Source organism: Protopterus annectens, chromosome 2.part1, assembly GCF_019279795.1.
Source record: "Protopterus annectens isolate FY-2018-M chromosome 2.part1, PAN1.0, whole genome shotgun sequence".
NCBI lineage: Eukaryota > Metazoa > Chordata > Ceratodontiformes > Protopteridae > Protopterus > Protopterus annectens.
Window position 1 is genome coordinate 386,835,608 of NC_056729.1, and position 20,790 is coordinate 386,856,397.

At 38.4% G+C, this 20,790-nt stretch overlaps 1 protein-coding gene across 1 annotated transcript in view; it reads right to left on the minus strand.

The window, feature by feature from the left end:
• The window catches only part of CPE (carboxypeptidase E), a 971,990-nt gene that overhangs the window by 439,546 nt on the left and 511,654 nt on the right, over positions 1-20,790 (minus strand). The window contains exon 3 of the mRNA XM_044062209.1: positions 7,992-8,159. Within this exon, the coding sequence (XP_043918144.1) occupies positions 7,992-8,159 (168 nt within the window). The remainder of the gene's footprint in view (positions 1-7,991; positions 8,160-20,790) is intronic.

Consider the following 20,790-nt stretch of genomic DNA (forward strand, 5'->3'; position numbering starts at 1 on the left):
CCTCACAGTAAGAAACTGCAGATAAAACATTCCTCATACTTTCACAATTTGTCAGTACAAGCTTTAACATATGAGCCTCACAAATCAAAATTCATAAAATTAAAGTTATAGAAATATACACTTTTTTCCCATACCTATCAATAATTTTCCCATCCTTGTCAGAAAGAGTAGGACTGGAATTAACTAAGTGCTCAGCAGCAAAGGAACAATTAAAGCTACAGCTGCTGGGTCAGGTTAGGGGAAAAGTGTATAAAAATGTAAAAGATTGAAGAACTTTAAACATCCTTTCTGCATTTTTTAGAGGCTGTCAGCTGAATATCAGGAAAACTGCAGGCAGTAACACACACACATCCTCTAAAGCAGACAGAACAGGAGGAACTGGTGTGGGTTTTGAAAATCCTTCTATAACAACTCATAGTATTTTCTGAGGGACTAAGAAACCTCACTGTTCTCCCACTGAAAACCATGGCACATTCTAACAACAGTCTCAAAGAAACAGAAACCCCCACAAGGAGGATCATTCACTGAGCTCGTCTCTGAATCTAAATCAGAAATCTGAGGAAAAATCAGAGGAAAAATAACTGTATCCATTAGTGCATTTTCCTGCTCAGATTCAGAATCTTGAATCCCTTCAGGAAAAGAGGAATCCCTCTTTCTTTTACCAGAAACTACTTTACAACAAGCGTTAATAGCCTGAATTAAAGCCTAAGCCACACCCAGTAAACTACTCCGATTCAAAGAAATTTGAGGAAGAAAAGATACATGCTTAGTTTTCTGTTTCTTTTGAAAGGAAAAATGGGGCCAACCATGTTACTAATCGCAGCAGCTGATTCCTCAGGGATAGGCACAAATTTCCAACACAACAGGGAAACCTTCCAACAACAGTAGCTCTCCCTTACCCACAGAGGGGAACCCAACAGATGCAGGGTACATGGCTAATCCCTGGTCCACAGCGGCTGCAGGTGCTACACCAGATTGATCTATGGTAAAAGATAAATGGAGTGAGGTACAACAAATGGCCATGGCAAATTCGCCCACCTGCTATGGAGGCAAAGATTGTTTGCTTAACTTTTTGTTGTTGTAAGAAGGACTGATCGTGGGGCCAGTAGTCTGTTCCATGGTCAAGCCACAAGGGAAAACAAGCAGCAATTGCTGGTAAACACTACCAGTCCACAAATGTTACTGTTTTGACAAGAAAAACACAGTAAAAAGCACTTTAAAATACTATGACAGCCTCACAAAAGAAAAATAAACAATTTCTCCACAGAAAAAAAAAAATGTTTTCAAAGAACTTTTAAACTGACAGAAAAAATGACAGCGCCATTTAAATGTATGTTACACTCTCAAGACAGTCAGTAAGACACAACATTCCAAGCTTTAAAATAACTTTCCTGAGGAGGAAAATAATACATCAACAAAATTAAGAAAATGGAAGGGTTTTTTTTGCCCAAAGGGAACTTACCTGTGTAACAAAGGAAAACACAAAACACTTCATAAGCACTTACATGAGTGCATGGATCGTGCTATCCCAAACAGAACCAAGACGCTATCCTCCAAAAAAAGGAAGCCAATCTGGTGGTCCCCTGCCATAAACAAACTGTACAACAGAAGGAAGAAACTCTTGCAAAAGAGAGTAAAATCCCATGAGTGGAGGAGCTCCCTGGTCAGCCTCAGTAAGAAGCTGCGATCCCTGATAAAATCCTCCAGAGCTAGTTACGAAAACAAAATCGCCACTGATTCTAAAGACAACCACAAAGCATTCTATAGCTATGTCAAGAATCTCAATGGCAACACTCAGATCTGCTCTGAGTTACAGCACAATGGCACTAAATATACAGAACCAACTGATATTGCCAACATCCTGGCAGATAGGTTCAGTGCTAACTTTACCCCACTCTCACCCCCTAAAGAGCCCATCTCTATACAGGTAAAATGCAAAGTTCCTGTAATCACAGCTGCACAGGTAAAAACTATACTCTCCAAAGCCAAGAACACAACATCCATGGGACCAGACAACATCCCAGGCTGTGTTCTACATGAACTACAGAACGAACTGGCACCCCACCTAAGTACCATGTTCAATCATAGCTTCACCTCAGGCTTTGTGCCTGCTGAATGGCACACAGCAACGGTTATCCCACTCCACAAGGGGGGAGCCACCACGGACCCCAGGAACTACCACCCCATTAGCCTGACGAGCCTGGTCTGCAAGGCCATGGAATGTATCATCATGGAACTTATAAACAAAGACATTTGTAATCTCCGAACTCTGGATCCCACCCAGTTCGGGTTTGTAAAAGGCAGATCATGTCTCCTAAACCTGATAGACTTCTTTGAAGCAGTCACCAAAGCCGTAGACAAGGGTAAGGTGGTTCACACAGCCTATCTAGATCTTGCCAAGGCTTTCAACACCATCCCCCACTCTGGAATTATAGATAAACTCACTAATTTAGGTATAAATCCCTATGTCACAAGATGGGTTGCCAACTGGCTCACTGACAGAACCCACACTGTGAAAGTAGCAGACTCCAAATCCGACTTCAGACCAGTGACAAGTGGAGTACCACAGGGCTCAGTCCTGGGTCCTCTCCTGTTTGGTATCTACTTCTCTGAAGTACAGGCTAACACAGAAGGTCTTTGGCTAACGAAGTTCGCAGATGACTGCAAACTAGGAGCCCTAATCGAAACTCCTAATGACGTGGACATCCTACAAAAGGGCCTCACTGAGACAGATGCCTGGTGTCAAAGCCATGGCCTGAAGCTCAATGCCAAAAAGTGCATTGTCATCCCCTTTGGTAAAAACTCTGTACCCATGAACTACAACATAGGCGGTAGTATACTTAACACTGAAAGTGTGATAAGAGACCTTGGGACACAGGTGGACAGTAGTCTCTCCTTTGGTTATCATATCGCCACAGTAGTCAAGAAATCCTTCTACGTGGCACACCTCATCACAAAAGGTTTCTCATCCAGAAAAAAAGAGGTCATTGTTCCCCTCTACTCATCACTCATTAGACCCATTATAGATTACAATGCCCCTTTTGGTATGTACCTCACAAGACATCTACAACAACTGGAAAGACCGCAGAAATACATCACAAAGAGGATTACCGGCCTCAAACAGATGCCCTACGCAGACCGTCTCAAAAAACTCCAGCTTTACTCCATCGCATATCGCCTACTCAGAGGTGATCTCTGCCTAACATACAAAGCTATGTCAAACCCAGAGCTGTTGGACATGCTCCACTTAAAGAAATCCCAATCCGTCCAAGCTACACGCTCTAGGGACCTGTGTCACCACAATAAACAGAACATGCCGGAGGGATAGATTCCTGTCCCAGAGACTTCCCATACTCTGGAATAAACACCTATATATATCAAACAAAGCTCCTCATTAGCACTCTTCAAGAAAAATCTTGATGACTGGATGGGAAATAAGAAATTCACCCTGGGGATCACCTCTGTGGCTCTGCTCGACAGTGGCACAGGAAAATAACTTTCTTGGGTGGCAAAAGCCAGGGTACCTTTTTGGCTGGGCTTGTATAAGCCCCAGGGCCAATAGCCTAGTACCTACCTATGAACCTATGAACAAACTGACTATCAATCTTGGAAAGTCTCAGAAGGGCATACTCTTCAGAGGTAGTAAAGCTCTGAAGCGTTTTGTACCCAGAGTTGTGATTTAGCCAGCTTAGCTCAAGCTGCTTGACAGTTCAGACATGTGGAAGGTGCAATGAAGTTTTGGAGGCTGGCCAGCTGTTATATCATTGGCAGGATATAACCCATACCACTAAGGCTACTGTTGCAGTCATCAGTATGATGATCATACAGGTGTTGAATGACTGTGCTAACTGTACACAATGCACAGAGGCAGGAGTAGCATTATTATGCATCTTGGCTCCAGATGATACCAGGAAGCCCAGGACAACTGCATGCCACTTCACTCAATCTTAACACTCAAGTGAGAAGCAAAACTAGCAAACCCATTTGGAGACTTCACTGTCTGTACTGAGTAGTCTCTTCCTCATTTGCAGAGCAGCCACAGTGAGAAAGAAAATGCTTAATAAACATCATAAACAGATAAAAGAGTAAGGTATAACTTACAGATCCATTTTGTTCATTTGTCTTGTCTCTCTTTTCTCCTTCTATCATTCAGTTTTCAGCCAGGAGTTTTGAGTAAAGCAAGGAAGTATTAATTTTGAAACAAAAAGAAAGGGGCATGAACAACTAAGGACAGGTCTTATAGACTTACTTAATGGTATTTAAACCAAACTATTAATTACTGTGGTGTTAGTAAGCTGTGATTTGGTAAGGATGGAAGTCTTAAGAACTCACTATAGCCTGGGAGCCAGACATTCAGCATTTGCCAAGTGCTCCACTAAACGCATTTCACTGAAAAACTCTGATGGAATGAGATCTCTATAATATTATTATTATTATTATTATTATTATTATTATTATTATTATGTTATTATTTACATTTGTTTACCGGCAAATTCCGACTGGACCCAGGTCCTTTTTCAGTGGATGACTGGGGAGAAAAGCTCCACATCATGTACATGATAAACAGAGATACAAAGTTGCAGCAATAGTAAACAACATTACAGGTTGTTGGCTTTAATACAATAACAAGATATTGATTAACAACAGTATATACAGTAAATGTTGCAAGTTAAGATAGTTTCTTGTTGTTTATAATATCAGTAACAAAGTTGTCAGACAAGATTTTAAAGTATGTAAAGACAACTAGCTATTTCTCACTGTGGTTAATAGTGGCGGTAGTATAGTTGGGTTAAGAGTCTAGGTGGGGAGGGGGGTAAGGGTGGGGGTGTTAGTCTGGATTAGAACAAGGACAAAGCCAGTGAAAATTTAAGTGGAATTTGAGCGCAGTCTTGAAAAGGCTGCTGGAAGGTAGAGTAGTTATAGAGGGTGGTAGATTGTTCCAAAGTTTAGATATGGTACATGGAAATATGGCTTCTCCTGCTGTGTTTCTGGGTTTGATAACAGTGAGTTGATTTTTGTTGCTTGATCATAGGGGCCTAGTGGAGTGATAGGGTTGGAGAAAGGTTTGAAGGGAAGGGATGTTATGGGGGTGGTTAATAAGTTTATGAGAGAGGGTGAGTTGATTAAAGTGAAGGAGCTGTGGGAGTTCTAGCTAGTTTAGTTCTTTAAGGGAGATACAATGATGGCTCCGGTAGGAGGTTCCAGTGGCAAATTTAGCAATTTTGTTGTAGCAAGCATCCAGCTTTTGCAGGTCTGTCTGTCTAAGGTTGGTAAGTATGGGGGATGCATAGAGTAGGGTGGAGATTAGCTGGGAATTGGCTATGGAGATTCTAGCTGCCTTGGTTAGGAATTGGGGGCTTTGATATAATGCACCAAGTTTCTTGTGAACTTGTTTTATTGTGAGAGATATGTGGGTGTCAAATCTAAGTTTGTTGTCTATTTCCACACCAAGTAATTTTGTGTGTTCTGATGGAGAGATGATGGTATTGTCTTTGGCAAGAATGTTGAAGTGGGGGGTATTTTGGGTGGCTTTGGAAGGTTGGAACAGGAGAAGTTTTGTCTTACTTGGGTTGAGTAGGAGTTGAGCATTGGATAGCCAGCTTTCTACAGAAGAGAATTGATTCCTGTGTGATTTGTTGTAGTTCTGGCAGAGTGGGGGCAGAGCAGATGAGAGTAGAGTCATCTGCGTACTCTATAAGAGATGCTTGTGTGGTGGCAGTATGTAGGTTGTTAGTGAAAATTGAGAATAGCAGAGGGCCAAGGATAGACCCTTAGGGAACTCCGAGAGTAACTGGGAGGCGAGATGATAGGTTATTGTCCTAGATTACTGATTGCTGGTGTCCATGTAGATAGCTGTGGAACCAGTTGCAGGCTGACTGTGAGAAGGAGCGGTTGGGGAGAGTAGACAGTAGTAGCTTATGAGATACCATGTCAAAGGCCTTTGAGAGATCTAGAAATACGGCATTAGAGAAGACGCCATTGTTTTTGTGATGAAGTATAGTATTGGTGAAGGAGAACAGAGTGGAAGTAGTGCTGTTATATGGCCTGAAACCATGTTGGGTTTTGGAGAGGAGATTATTAGCTAGGAGGTAGTTGGAGACCTGGGTGTTGATACATTTTTCAAGTATCTTGGAGAGAAGGGAGAGGATAGCAATGGGGCGGTAATTGGAGAGGTCGGTGGAGGGGGTGCCTTTGTGGAGGAGAATAATGTGGGACATTTTCCATATCGAGGGAACATAGCCTTCTGTTATGGAATGGTTGATTAGAATTGAAATTGGGTAGGCTAGTGTATCAGCTGCAATTTTCAAGTATTTAGAGGGGAGGTTGTCAGCTGCGAGTTTGACAATAGTCTTTTTATGTTGGAGGTAGGTACTGAGGTGAAGAAGAAAAGAGGAGTGGGGGGTTAGGGTTAGGAGTTGGGGGGCTGTTGTAGGGAAGTGTTGTTTGTTTAGAGATGTTATAGTTTCAGTGAATGTTTTGTTGAAGGATTCAGCAATACTGCTGGAGGAGGGGGGAATGGACGGCTGGGGGGTATCAACCTTCCCTGGGTGGAGGATAGTATTAATAGTGGACCAGAATTGCTTAGGGTTGTGGTTGGTAGAGTTTATGTTGGATTTATAGTAGAGGGATTTGTCTAATTTTATTTGCTTTTTGGTTTTAAGGAAGTTCAAGGAATGATTGCCTATCTGAGTTATTTTTTGTTAGTCACCAGTGCTCCCAGGCCTTATCTCTGGATTTCATTAGGGTTCTGGTGGTCTTCTGTAACCATGGGGCACGTCTGGATCTGACTTTGGCATTTTTTACAGGAGCAAGGGTGTTTAGGATGGAGAGGAAGGTACTGTTGAAGAAGTGGACAGCCTCATCTAGGTTGAGGTATTTTAGTGGTAACCAGTTAGTTTTTTGCAGGGAGGAGATGAAGGAGTTGGGGTTGAAGTTGGACTTGTTCCGTATTTGCCTGTGGATAATGGGCTGGAGACTGTTTGTGTGGTGCCGAATTAGGAAAGTGGGGGAGTGGTCACTAAGACTGTCAGGTAAGCAGCCTGCTAGGTAAGAGTGGGGGGCTTTGTTGACTAGGATCCAGTCAAGAAAGGTATGATTGTTAGGTTTTTGTTGATTCGGGTAGGGGATTGGATGAGTTGAGTGAACCCATGGAGATTAAGGTGAATGGTTGGGAGATTGTTATTACAGGATAGCCAGTTGATGTTAAAGTCACCAAGAATGATGGCTTCCTGGGGAAGAGACAGAGTAGCCCAGCTCAAGAGATTTTCTAGGGGTGTAATATTTTGCCCTGGTGGGAAATAGCATCCTATGATATTGATTGTTTTGTTTGGGTTTAGTTTGAGATTGGCATAGAGGATTTCTTCATTGCTGTGGTGAGGGGCAGATGTGTTCAGCAGTTGAATATTGAGGTGGTGTTTAAATATCAATGCTACACCACCTCCTTTTTTGGAAAAATCTGTCTATGTGAAATATGTTGTATTCAGGTGGAAGTATTTCCTCACTTTTGATGTGAGGTTTGAGCCAGGTTTCAGTTAGGAAGAGAATATATGGGGAATATATGCTTATATCTGAGGTTTGCTCATCTCTCCAAGGAACAGTTATCTCAGAGCTGATTATACGAAATCAGTGGGCATTGGAGGCAAATTGCCCTGCATGTGGGCTATGGTAGACTTGTCCATCTAAACAGCATCAGTATCAAAAAGTGAAACATTCACTTACTTTCAGTTCACTTACTTTTTCAAAGAATGGAGGTCTGCATGGCCGGTCTAACAAAAGGTGCTCATATACAAGTATATATGTATGTATGTATGAATGCATATATCAAAGATCATCCAGTATTCACTATAAATAATTGTCCTCAGTATGAAGCCAAGATTAAATATAAAAAATAAAACATTCCAAAACAAACACAACTCTTCCTGTACTTGCTACCTTATGTTCATACACTTTTGACAGACAACAAGACAAAACTTTAGCATTTGTTTCTGTACCTTAGAGTTCTGGTCCACAGCTTTCTTCATGTTTTTCAAAAGATGATTATTAGGACCTCCTTCACGCTCATTGACATACACTATCCTATCCAAGTCGGGGAAGTTTCGATTTAGGTCAGTTCCTTGGGCATTGCTTCGTCCAACAAACCAGTCTTTCAAATCTCCTGGCTAAAGAAAGCACAAGAAAAAAACAGATTAAGCATCATGACCATATACTTTACAAAATCCAAATGACCAATTTATTAGTACAGTACATTAGTAGAGCACCCTATGTGTTTATTTATCCTTTAAGCTACCAGCAGTTGGAGGGCTATATTAATTGATATGTTGATGTGCAAGGTTATTTATTTTGCTTTTGGCCCATTCCTTTCACCATCACCCCCATGAGGCCACGGACTGCTAGCTAACTTTATATACCAGCTCAGAAACCAGTAACACGTTCTTTTATACTTGTTTCCCTCTCTCAACATGCATTTACAGCTGACCAACTTAAACAAAGAAGGAGGTGAACTATATCACATTAACCATGCCTGAGGGCAAAAGGTTTTGAATGAAGCCTTGTGCCATGCTATAACAACTAGGCTGTTACTACCCACCCTGCCAAGTGTGTGTTTTGGCTGTAAGCTGGAACTTACTCCATCTACCATATTTATTATCACAGAGGTCCTTGGGGCACGGATATTCTTTGCAATGTACTAAGCAGACCTCACCTCTGCCAAGCAGACTCAAAGAGATGGTAAATGTGGAGCAAAAATAATCAAACAAAAATTTCCACAAGGACAGCATCTACAAGAAAGACTGATCCCCTTGATGTGCCATTTTCCACTTCCGATGTCTAGGGTTAGGATATGAATATAATTTTCAGCAGACGACACCTGACAGCAATGCTCCACACTCAGATAATTCTGTACTTATTAATCCAGTGTGAAGGTGATGTAAGAGTAGCTCTAAAACAAAAATGTGTCATACTTCACAAGAGATTTGTATATATTTATTTTCAAATGAATACATTTCAAGGCAGTGATCTGGCAGAGATGTTTTAACAAAGGACAACTGTTTGTGTTAGTTGGATGATAATGCACATGGAAATATGTATAAACATGTATATGCCTCCAACAAAAGGAATGCAGTTTTTTTAACTGCACCATTTTGAAATAGTTTCAACTGCCAAGTGATCAACTGCCAGTGAATAGCAAGTGTATGCAGAAGGTTAATGTGTTTTGGATGACTTTTCAATGTAACTGCTCTAAACTGAAATTACTAAATACTTTTATGACCAAATTATTATCACTGAAGTTATTAATCAAAAGCATTATCAAAAACAGAGTTGTATTTTCTAAACATGGAATTAAATATACATTCATACTAGCAGCTCTGTCAGTGCTAAAACCAAAATCTAGATTGCCTCTACAGAGTAAAACGCTACCTTACTGACTCTATTAGACAAAACATTTCTACTCCCCATCCTATTATATGCCTCTCCTATCCTAATCAATCTAAACTCCTCTCTATCAGTCAAAGTAGAATGTTGTTTTTCTTTCGGCTTTTTCCTGTTAGGAGTCGCCACAGCAGAACTCCGGTCTGCTAATGATTGGCAGTCGATTTTTACAGTGTTGAGGTGCCAGCCCAATGCCCAACCTTCAACGAAGGCATGCCCATTCGCGCATGTCTTTCGAATGCTCCTCGACCGCGGGGAGGACATGCAGACTCCACACAGAAGGCGCTTTAGCCGAGATTCAAATGGGAGAACCTCTTGCTGTGAGGCGACAATGCTACTGCTGCATCACGAATAATGCTATAATAAAGTGACCAAATTTGCAACCAGCAAATCAACAATGCAGATCACACATCACTGACTCTCTCTAAAACAACTAAATTGGCCTGAACTAAATAATTCTCTAACTGTACTCACAATTAATTACAACTTTCAAATTACTTCATAACCCTGAAAAAATCTCCATTTCTTCACTCCGTCATTCAGCTTTACACTACTAAGAAACTGCCATGCTCCACTGACAAATCATTACTCGCCATAACTAAACTGAACAACAATGCAGGATAGTCTCTGTATTCATGCTGCATTGATAATAGCTGCTATTCAATCCCACTCCACTTAAGAACAGTCTGCAGTGTGAAAGAGTTTAAATGCCAACTAAAGCAACACCTGATAGATCACTGTTTCTGTACCTGTACCACCCCTGGTTAAACTGGCACTAGTATAACTATATGAATTTGTGCCATAACTCTCTGCTGCACAAAATGAATGTGCAATTATCACAACTTTACCCACCTGTATCATCTCATCTGCCTTATATTCCTTGCAACTCATTCCCTTCTTCCTTTCTACATCCTAGATTTTCAAAACATCTTTACAGTAACAAATATCTGTAAGTACAACCTTACAGTCTATGCATACTGATGATATTACACTGCATATAGCTCCCCGTATTTAAAAACAATGTATTCACATACAACCCATGTAACTGTTATTTCTAATCAAAACTGTAAATGATGCAACGGATGTCAAGGATATCTCACTAATGTCATTGTTGCTCATGAATGAAACTAAATGTAAATGATAAAATAATGCAAATGATATCCATAATGTCTGTATAATGGAGCTTTTCTCCCTGGGCCTCCTCTGAAAAAGGGCACTGCTCAGTCAGCCTTTCCCGGTAAACAAGTGCCAATAAGTGAATATAAATAAATAAATACATAAATAAACGGTTCACACTTATCAACATTCTGCAGTCATGATTAACACGTTACTTCTTCCAACATGAGGGAAAAAATGCTTTTAGTCTAAGAAATGCTTGTTGACATGTTTATGAGGGCCTCTGAAGAATGTGTACATTGTATGTTTTCCTTCAAAATGCTGATTATAGCTGAAGTTAGAAGATTATTATTATTATTATTATTATTATTAGGATGTCATGATTGGCCTTATAAACGGGTGAAGAGAAACATATAAATAGAATCAACTTGAATATTATACCATGACCCCCTCAAAACGTGCACGCTGATTGGCCAGCGTGCCCGTTGTAAATCGAGTTATACTAATGGAAAAAGGTCCGGTCGCCCGGACTTTTTTCCATTAGTATAACTCGCTTTTAAAACACTGTCTCGCTATGTTAAATGGGTTTAACATAGCGAGACAGCTTAAAATAAGCAGCGGAGATCTCCGTTGCTTATTTTAAAGCTGTATCGCAATGTTAAACCCATTTAACATAGAGAGACAGTGTTTAAAAACGGAGAAAGCAAGATCTCCGTTGCTTTTTTTTAGTGTTTCTCTATGTTAAATGAGTTTAACATAGCGAGACAGTTTTAAAATAAGCAACAGACATCTCCGTTGCTTATTTCAAAACTTGTCTCGCTATGTTAAACTCATTTAACATAGCGAAACACTAAAAAAAAGCAACGGAGATCTTGCTTTCTCCATTGCTTTTGCCCACAGCTCTGATGTACTGCGCAGGCGCGCAGTACATCAGAATGGCCGCGGATGCCAGACATCTGTGGAAGGGCAGCAAACAGGCATTATACTATGCCATTATTTAAGAAAAGTAATAGTTTCTTTTCTTAAATAATGTCATGGTATAATAGCAATAACCCACTTCTGGGTGTGGGTAATGCTAAATTTACCCACGGTTGGCTTTTGGTTGGGTAAATTTAGCATTACCCACACCCAGGCGTGGGTTATTGCTATATTATTCTCTATAGCTGCATTAACATTGTTGTTAAATGTTATACAACAAGTTGTTACAAGACCAAGCCTTTGCATAAGTATGTTGACATATATTATACGGACCTTGTCTGAAAGATTTATCTAATAGGATGTTTAAGAGAATATTTTCTATCGACTTACCTAAACAGGAAAAAAGACTAATTAGGATGCAATGTGTTACTTCATTCTGTTTCTCTTTCCTTTAAAGATTGACTTTACTATACCCATCTTCCATTCAGGAGGAATCCTGCAAGTGCTATAACTTTTCTCAAAAGCAGCTTCAATGGTTTAGCCAATGACTGTCTCAAATTTTTTAAATCTCTGGTTGTGATGCCATCTATACCAGATGCTTTGGTAAAGTCAAGCTCACTTAGTAGACTTAACATTTTTTTCTACTGAGATTCTGAAATTTTTAATTCAGTATACATACTCATATGTCCTTCTCATTTAAATATGCACATGCTTTTCCAATTAGTCTCAAGAAGTTATTCTTGAGTAACAAGATTTTATTATAGTCACCCTCAACATTTGTGTCATTTGATGCAAATTCCTGTATTCAGTTTTTACTGTCCTTGCCTATCTTTATATATATATATATATATATATATATTCTATTATCCTTGATATTCAAGGCCAAATATTTGTTTAAATACTTACTCACGTTCCCTTACAGCTTTCTTTATTTCTCTATCTATTCCACTAATCTCCAACATAAGTAAGGGATTATACCTTTTCACCTATCCATTTCTATAATAGTCTCTGTCAGAGGTATAAGACCAAATACAGAAAATAAATGAATTTTCACAATTTTGATAATATTTAATATTTAATATTCCTTATTCAGATGTTCTGTACCATAATGGAAAGAACCCGCCCAGTGAATGAGAATTTAAAAAAAAAATGACACCTTCCTATAAACGATGTATTTCATAGTGAATGCAGATGCTTTACTGGCTGGAAAGAGAATATTTGGCATTCTTCTGAAAAATGAGAGCTATTAATTCTCTAAAGAAATTTGGAAAATTATATTCTGTGTAGAAGCAAAGTATTGAAAAGTACAAAAGTTAAAAGATTTTTGTTCATATAAATGAATGCAAACTCATCACTACATTGATTACATACCGCCCTATATATTTAATTAACTTGCTTTAGGGTTCTTCCTACTAAGCAAGTGCACTGAAAGAATAGAGTCGTATGAAAAACTTAGCAATTCAGTAGACTGCTGATTTTCTTTCTGTCTTGTTGACATTTGATACTTAAGAATATTATCCCTATCTTCATGCTTCCAGCAACCCAACATCAAGCACTGACTAAATACGATTAATTCAGGGCATACTACCTCTATAAAACAGTGCTTAAAGTAGTGTGCTCACTAACCAGACACCCATGAATTATGAATCTATAATGACACAGCAACTGTCTGGTCAAAAAAACATCACATATAAAAAATATGCAAACTGCAAAAGCACATAACCAAAAATTCTGCAATACAAAGCATCGCACAAAGTAAATACACATTATTTTTGCAGGGGACCTGGGCCCCCTCCCACTACAAATGTGGATACTTTGCTCCTACACCTCTGATCTCTAAATATACTAATAAAAAAAAAGAAAGAACTTGTGCCCCCCTCTAGCTATTAATGTGGGTTCTCTGCCCCTACACCTCTAACCTCAAGACTCACCTCTTCCCTTTACTCTGAGTTGTGTGACCTCACAGACAGCATTAAAGTCCATGGGTAAAAGTCAATTTAGGGAAATACTGACAATATAAGACTTCACTTAAAGATATACAATACTTAAGTGTTGATGATATTTGCCTGAATTAAGTCACATCACCTGAGGTGGCAGTAACAGGTACTTAAAAAAGGAGGTGGTAAAGCCTGAAGTCGCAGAATTCTTAGGCAATAAAAAAACACTAAATCATTAATTAGGTTGGGGTTGACATAATGGCTAATGTGTTTACCTTATATATACTAGGTACAAGGTTTGATTCTCACCTTTGATGAAAACTGGTTAGGCTTATAAAAGCCCCCAAGGGCAGCCAGCCTAGTACGTACTTATGAGTGTTTTGAATCTTATTAAATGTAGCAGGCTAACCGATGAGCTGCAACAAGCAAATTCTAAATAGCAGCCATTTCTGGGAATCATGTCCATTCTCAGGCAAAGCTAAATCATCTCTTAAACAGAATCTTGCAAGGAAGTAACAATATTATTAGCAGGTAACATATCAACAACAAGCTTACCAAATTTCGAAAGAAGTTATACCAGTTAGACTTCTAGTAATTATTTACAAAAACATCCACTCCTGATTCCATCTAACAAGGAAAGGCATAGCTGTAAAATCTGGTGCTTGTAGTTCCGTCTATCTAAAGGTAGTTGAGATTTGATCCTGCAAGCATCAGCTGGCAGAATCACACCAAGTTAAGGAGTTGAATAACAATAACTGTTCGCTACAGGACATAACTCCCTTTCTGTTTGTATGACTGTGAAACTGGTATATAAACATTCAGGGGATGTGAGGCATAAATATTTACAGCTGGAGTTAAAGCTGATTTTTTAATATTATTATTTTGGGATTTTGGGTTAAGTAATGTAGTTCCTCAGCATCTTGTCAGTTGGGGTTTCATAGAGGATCCTTGTAATTCTGAGGATGGTAATCACAATCCTTGAGAATAGAAACTACAATCCTTGCAAAGACAAGGCTGTTGTAGTGAAGCTGGTAGAATATAACCTAAGTCCAACATTGCTATACCTCATACTCTTCTCCTTAATGCAAGGTAGTGTGATCTCAGAGTTGGTATACATACACAGTGCAATGCATGAAGCCCCAAAGCCCCACTACTGAAGCACTTTTATGGTGTAGCAATGAATTTCAGATTTTAGGTGATATAACTGCAGTTTACTTTCACTGCTGTGGAATTCACATCATCAGGTCTTATACGGTGTCTAGGAAATCACTTTCACTTCATATTTTCATAGAACCATTTTCCAATATTACATGAAGACCAAAAGAAAAGCAACAACAAGAACATGCAAAATAGCCAGACAGGGAATGGAGGAGAGACATGGAAAGGAAATGAGCAATCTACTGCTAATGTTGAGTTCTTCATAGAACTGTATTATATTTATAGCATTCCTTTCCTTTCCGTCTTTTCAGCATACAAAGAATGCACCTGACAAATATGCAACAAGTAGACACTTGGTTATGTAAACATTGTTTTTTGTTGATTTGTTTACATTGACTAATGACAATGTGATAACCCAACCTCATGCAAAAATGGGAAAAATAGGGTTAATGACAATGACTTAGAAAATGGAGAGGCCAAGCAATTCTGAACAAAAGAGGCAAACAATTGATTTAGATTTCTGAAAGTTTTTTTCTTAGAAATGTAGACCTAGCAGTCTAAAGGCTCCATAATATACAATATCCTCATCTGAGTTTTTCAAACATTAGTCGATAGTAGACAACTGAATTTTCTCATTAAGAGCAATGTCTGACATAGCTTTTGATACAAATGAATGATTAACAGAATACAAATGTTGTCTTTATGAAAAACTGCTTAATGTTATGAGGTGATAAGCACTTGAGTTCAAACATTCTTTATGCCAAAGTGATAGTCACTAACAAAACTGTTTTCCAAGTTAGAACCTTCAAACATTCCTTACAACATTCAGATGACAAGAAAAATAAAGTTTCCTTATTTTGATGCTCAGATAGGGAGATCATTTAGAAACAGTTAAACTGCTAGTAGAAAAAACTACAGAATTCCATAGAAGGCATACAGACAGGCGAAGCATCAAGAATACATAAAAACATACATATAAAATAAACTACCCACTGGTCAAAGCACACATACAAACACACAAATATTTCAGGCATGGGCAATAATGTCTTCTCACCTGCCAATATATGAAGACAGTTATTCCTTTAATAAGTGTCCAGTTTGTTCTTAAAAATATCTAAACTAGTGCTTTCTTCAATGTAATTTGGTAGTCTAGTCAGTCAATGCATCAGCTACTATCTCAGAGAACCAATTAGTACATTTCTTATGCCTATAGAATCTTCTACATAGATTGTCTGATGATTTTCCACTACTTTTTGATAACCCCAAACATTCCCTGAGGTAGTTGTCTCTAAATGCCCTATATACCTGAATAAGATTGCCTCTTAAATGTCTATATGAGATACTGTACAAGTTTAGATACTTTCAGTCTTTCACAACTTAAATGTTCACATACATGGATGCCCTTTGTATATTTCCGCTGTGCTCTTTCCAATTTACTCACGCTTGTTTTCTTACAAGGTTCCAATACTGTTATTCCATACTTAAGTTTGGGTCTAATGTAACTAACAATGACGTCATCATTTCTGATTTCCAAGACTTTATAAATCTTTTTATACAGTCTATAGATGTACATACCTACCATCAACCAACTGTTTGATACGATTAGAAAAACTCAAAGCTGGAGCTACCTATATACCCAGGTCCTAAAATGAATATACAGTTTCAATCACTGTGTGCTGTATTAAATATTCACCTTTCAATCTATGTCCTCCAAATCTCATATGCTTAGTTTTTTATGTATTTATCAGCATATTATTCTCCTCTGCCCAAATGGTCGATTCAGTCAAGTTCTTTTGCAGACATAACATGTATACTGTAACATGCTCAATCAGTTTTCCCTATTTTCAAGTCATCTGCATACAGTCTGTAGAGCACCTCAGATGCATGAGATAGATCAGATAGATACAATCTAAAGAAGCATGGGCCCAGGACACAGCCCTGTGTGACACCCTGACTGAAACCTAGAATTCCACCTCCCCAATAATTGTATGATACTTGCCATGTCCTGTTTGCAAGCCATGCAGCTATCCATCTTATCAAGATTACACTAATACCTAGCTGTTCTAATTTATTGATCAGTGTTTTGTGTATGACCCTATCAAATGCTGAAGTTAAATCTATATAAATTACATCCCAGCACATTTTTTTCATTTATAGCTGTTATTACATTGTTATAAAACATCATGTTATAGGTGGTTTTAGATCTATTTTCAACAGATGCATGCTAGTATATGGTTTCAAGTCCAAACCTTTCCACTTCTGACCATGATTTATCCAAAATCACCTTCTTCATTATTTTTCCAAAACATGAAAGTATGGGTCTGTATAATTCAGGGTTTGTTTTATTCCCTTTCCCTTAAAGATAGATTTAACATGTGCATGCCTCCAATCTTGAGGAATCTCCCCATATTTAAATGACATCATGAATAGCAGAAGTTCATGCCAAAGTGTTCTCAGGTCATTATTACTCATTCTTTCTCTCCTTTGTGCTTTGTTTGGGTCCTGTTTGCTTAGTTCTTTGCCAATATAATCTAATTAAATTTCTGTATCTGAAGTTACCTGAATGCTGCTAGGACACTTTATCATCCCCTTTGTTGAGTCAAACATCTTTGCATAAGATTGTGTAAATTTATCTATAATATGTTGTCTGTGAATAAATTACAGAATCTGAACACAATCTTTACTCCTACCACATCTTACGTATCTATAAAATTGTTTCCTATTATGCTCAATATATTTATATACATTTTCTTTAAATTTTTCTCGATCTTGTCTCATACTATGTTTTATTTGTCTCTCTAGCTAGCTGATTTTAGTTTTCAAAGTTACAGTTCAACCTCTTTTCTATTTCTTATATTTTTGTCTCTCAACTAAATGATTAAGTAACTTGTTCTTATGGAAACAGGTTCATAGGTATACAGGTGTTTACTAGGCTAACAAACACAAGGGCATTTTTAAGCCTAGAGAGGCATCTCAAATCTTTGACAGGTTCAGGTACCCTTGATAAGTGTAAGCAGGGGCTTTGCAGATGAACAGTTATTAGCAGGGGCCTGGACAATGAACCACTTACAGGCTGCCTTTGTCCATTACAGAAACAGGTGCCAGACCAAGGATGAATTTCCTGTTCCCCATCCAACTGTCCAAATTACACTTGAACTGGGTTAGGGAGGAACTTGGCTTCAAAAGGATGGGGTGCCTGTTCCAGAGACAGGGTAGTCTCTGGATACATACCTGTCTCTCCAGCAGGTCCTATTTATATCATAGGCAAGGGTTAAGTCTTTAGAATGAGTCATTCTGGTGCTGTCTGTTTTGCTGACATGCAGGAGGTCTATCCTAGTGGATCTGATAATGCCTTGTATGCCAGGCATAGATCTCCCCTCAATAGCCTGTAGCGGACAGAATACAGGCATAGGGCCCTGCACAGGACATGTTACTTACACCCTGTATTCTTTTAGCAAAGAACATCTTTGGATGTTCCAATTGTTGGATATGCCAGGTCAAGTACATGACAAAGGGGTACTGTACTCAATGATAGGTCTGATGAATGCCAAATACAGTGGAATAACGACTACCTTGGACATAGATGCCATACCTTTATTTATAAATTGCACAACAGAGAATGATTTCCTCACTACTGTAGACACATGATAGTCAAAGGCTAGATTACTGTCTACATGTGTCCCCAAGTCCCTGACTACTGGATAAACTCTTAAAGGGTGTATTGTCAACATGATAGTTACCAGGGGTGGATGAATTCCAGAAGGATACTATTATGCATTTCTTAGCATTTCGTTTTTGTCAATGACTCTGACACTAGTTGTTTGTTTATGTCAGCCCTTCCTGGAGAATATTTGTGCTGGGTGGGGGATTCAATGGCAGTTCCTAATTTGCAATCATCTGCAAATTTAGTCAGCCAGAGGCTACTGACATTGGCCTTGACTTCATAGAAGTAAATGCCAAAAAGGAGCTGTCCCAGAACAGATCCCTGAGGGACTCTACTTGTGACTGGCCTCTTTGTAGAGGTGGACTCCCCAGTTCTAACTTCCTCGCTCTTGTTTGTGAGCCAGCTGGCTATCCACCGGGTGACATAAGGGTTTGTACCTAACCTCTTGAGTTTGTCAACAATGCTCGAGTGGGGTACTGCATCAAATGCCTTGGCCAGGTGAAGGTATGCAGTGTGAACCATTCTGCACTCATCCATTGCTTTGGTGACCTTCTCAAAGAAGTCCACCAAATTAAGTAGGCAAGACTTGCCCTTACCAAAACCAAATTGGGTTGGGTCCAGTGTCTGAAGATTTCGTCTGTTATTGTTGATCATTTCCATAATAATTCTTTCCATGACTTTGCATACGAGACTAGTGAGATTTATGGGTCTGTAGTTTCTAGGGTCTGTAGATGGCCCACCTTTGTGCAGAGGGATGACTGTTGCTGTTCTTCATTCATGAAACCCAAAGCTTGTTTGGAGCCTACATTTAAATAGCAATTCCAGAGGGTCTGCTAGGTCACATTTCATGCTATACAGAAGGCATCCTAGGACATTTTCTGGGCCCATTGATGAAGTGTTCTTGGCCTTAGAACATTAAGGAACTGTTCCCTAGTGATAGCAGAGGGAGTTATATTTGATGGCATTTCCTGAGGGAAGGCTGATGGGGAGAGAGGGGTAAAGTTGGAGATGAATTTGTCAGCCGGTAGGTTTGCTATATCTTCTGGCTCAGTACAGGTGGCAAGAAAAAAGCAAGTTCCATAACGTTGTATAAACCTTTTTAATAAAACAACAAAGCTTTCAGACAGATACGTCCTTCTTCAGTGTTAGTAAAATTCATAATAAGACCTAACATATTTTATATTTAAAAACTCAAAACACATGACACAGCCTACCTATCAAATACTAACAATTAATTAATCAATGGTTTTCAAAAACTTTAAAAGAAGTATACCACATTCTGAAGACAAATATTTGCACCACATAACTTATTTCAATTATACATAGCTATGGTTCATTTAAAAGTCTTCAGTATTAAGTACTAATGCTTCTTTTATAATAAAAAAATGTCTATATATATATATATATATATATATATATATATATATATACACACACACACACACACACACATATATATATATATATATATATATATATATATATATATATATATATATATACACATATATATTCTAAAGTCATATATTTACATCATATAACTTATTACAACACATATAAAGGTTCTTATTATTTAATGTATTTGCTGCTGCTTTCTTTTCAATATAGGTTTTAATGTGACCTGTTTATTCAAACCAGGGTCGGCATCCACTTGTAGACGGATAATACACTCATATTCTTTGGTATCCAACTTATTAATCACGTCACTACGTCTAACATTAGAAGTTAAAATATCCATCACACAAAACAAAAAATAGTTTGATTCATCAGTCGCCTGTATATGTTGGGCTAGGGAGTTAGTAATCACTTTCCTTCTTATCTCTGACTTATGTTCTACAATCCTGTCCCTTAACCTCCTCGTAGATTTACCAGCATAAAAAACATGGACATTACTGGCATAATGCTAAGCAAATCACATTCGTAGTGTTGCATGTAGCTGTACATGAAAAATTAAACCTTCTACCATTCGATGGATGTACAAATTCAGTTAATGTAATTATGCTAGCGCAACATATACAATTATAGCAAGGGTGCCTTTTTTATTATAGGTTATAGAACCTATTTTATTTAAAGTAAGGTCCTTGTAGCACAAGCACATTTTTAGACTACTACAATTTCTATAAGTGAAATGTGGTTTGTCAGGGAGACATTTTTCATGGCCAGGCATGGCCTTCAGTATGTACCAATTGTTCCTAATGCCCTATATACCTGAATAAGATTGCCTTAGTAGTAATCCTATCATCTTGGTTAGAAAAATATGGCCTGGCCTTCCCTCTTCTCATAGATACCACTTCATTTCTAATCCCATCTAATTCATCTTGATTATAACCTTTTGCTAGTAATTCATCAGTCATATCTTGCATTTGTTTATGGCATATTTCATCTCGGGTATTTAACCTACTAGCACATAAATATTGGCTCCTAGGTATACCTGGTTTTATGTAAGTACTTATTTACTTGTACATCTTTTTTATATATACTGGTATCTAAACCAGCCTCAGTTCTAGATAAAGTGATACCTAGAAAATTTATATTAGACTCTGAATAGTTCACTTCAAATTTCAAGAA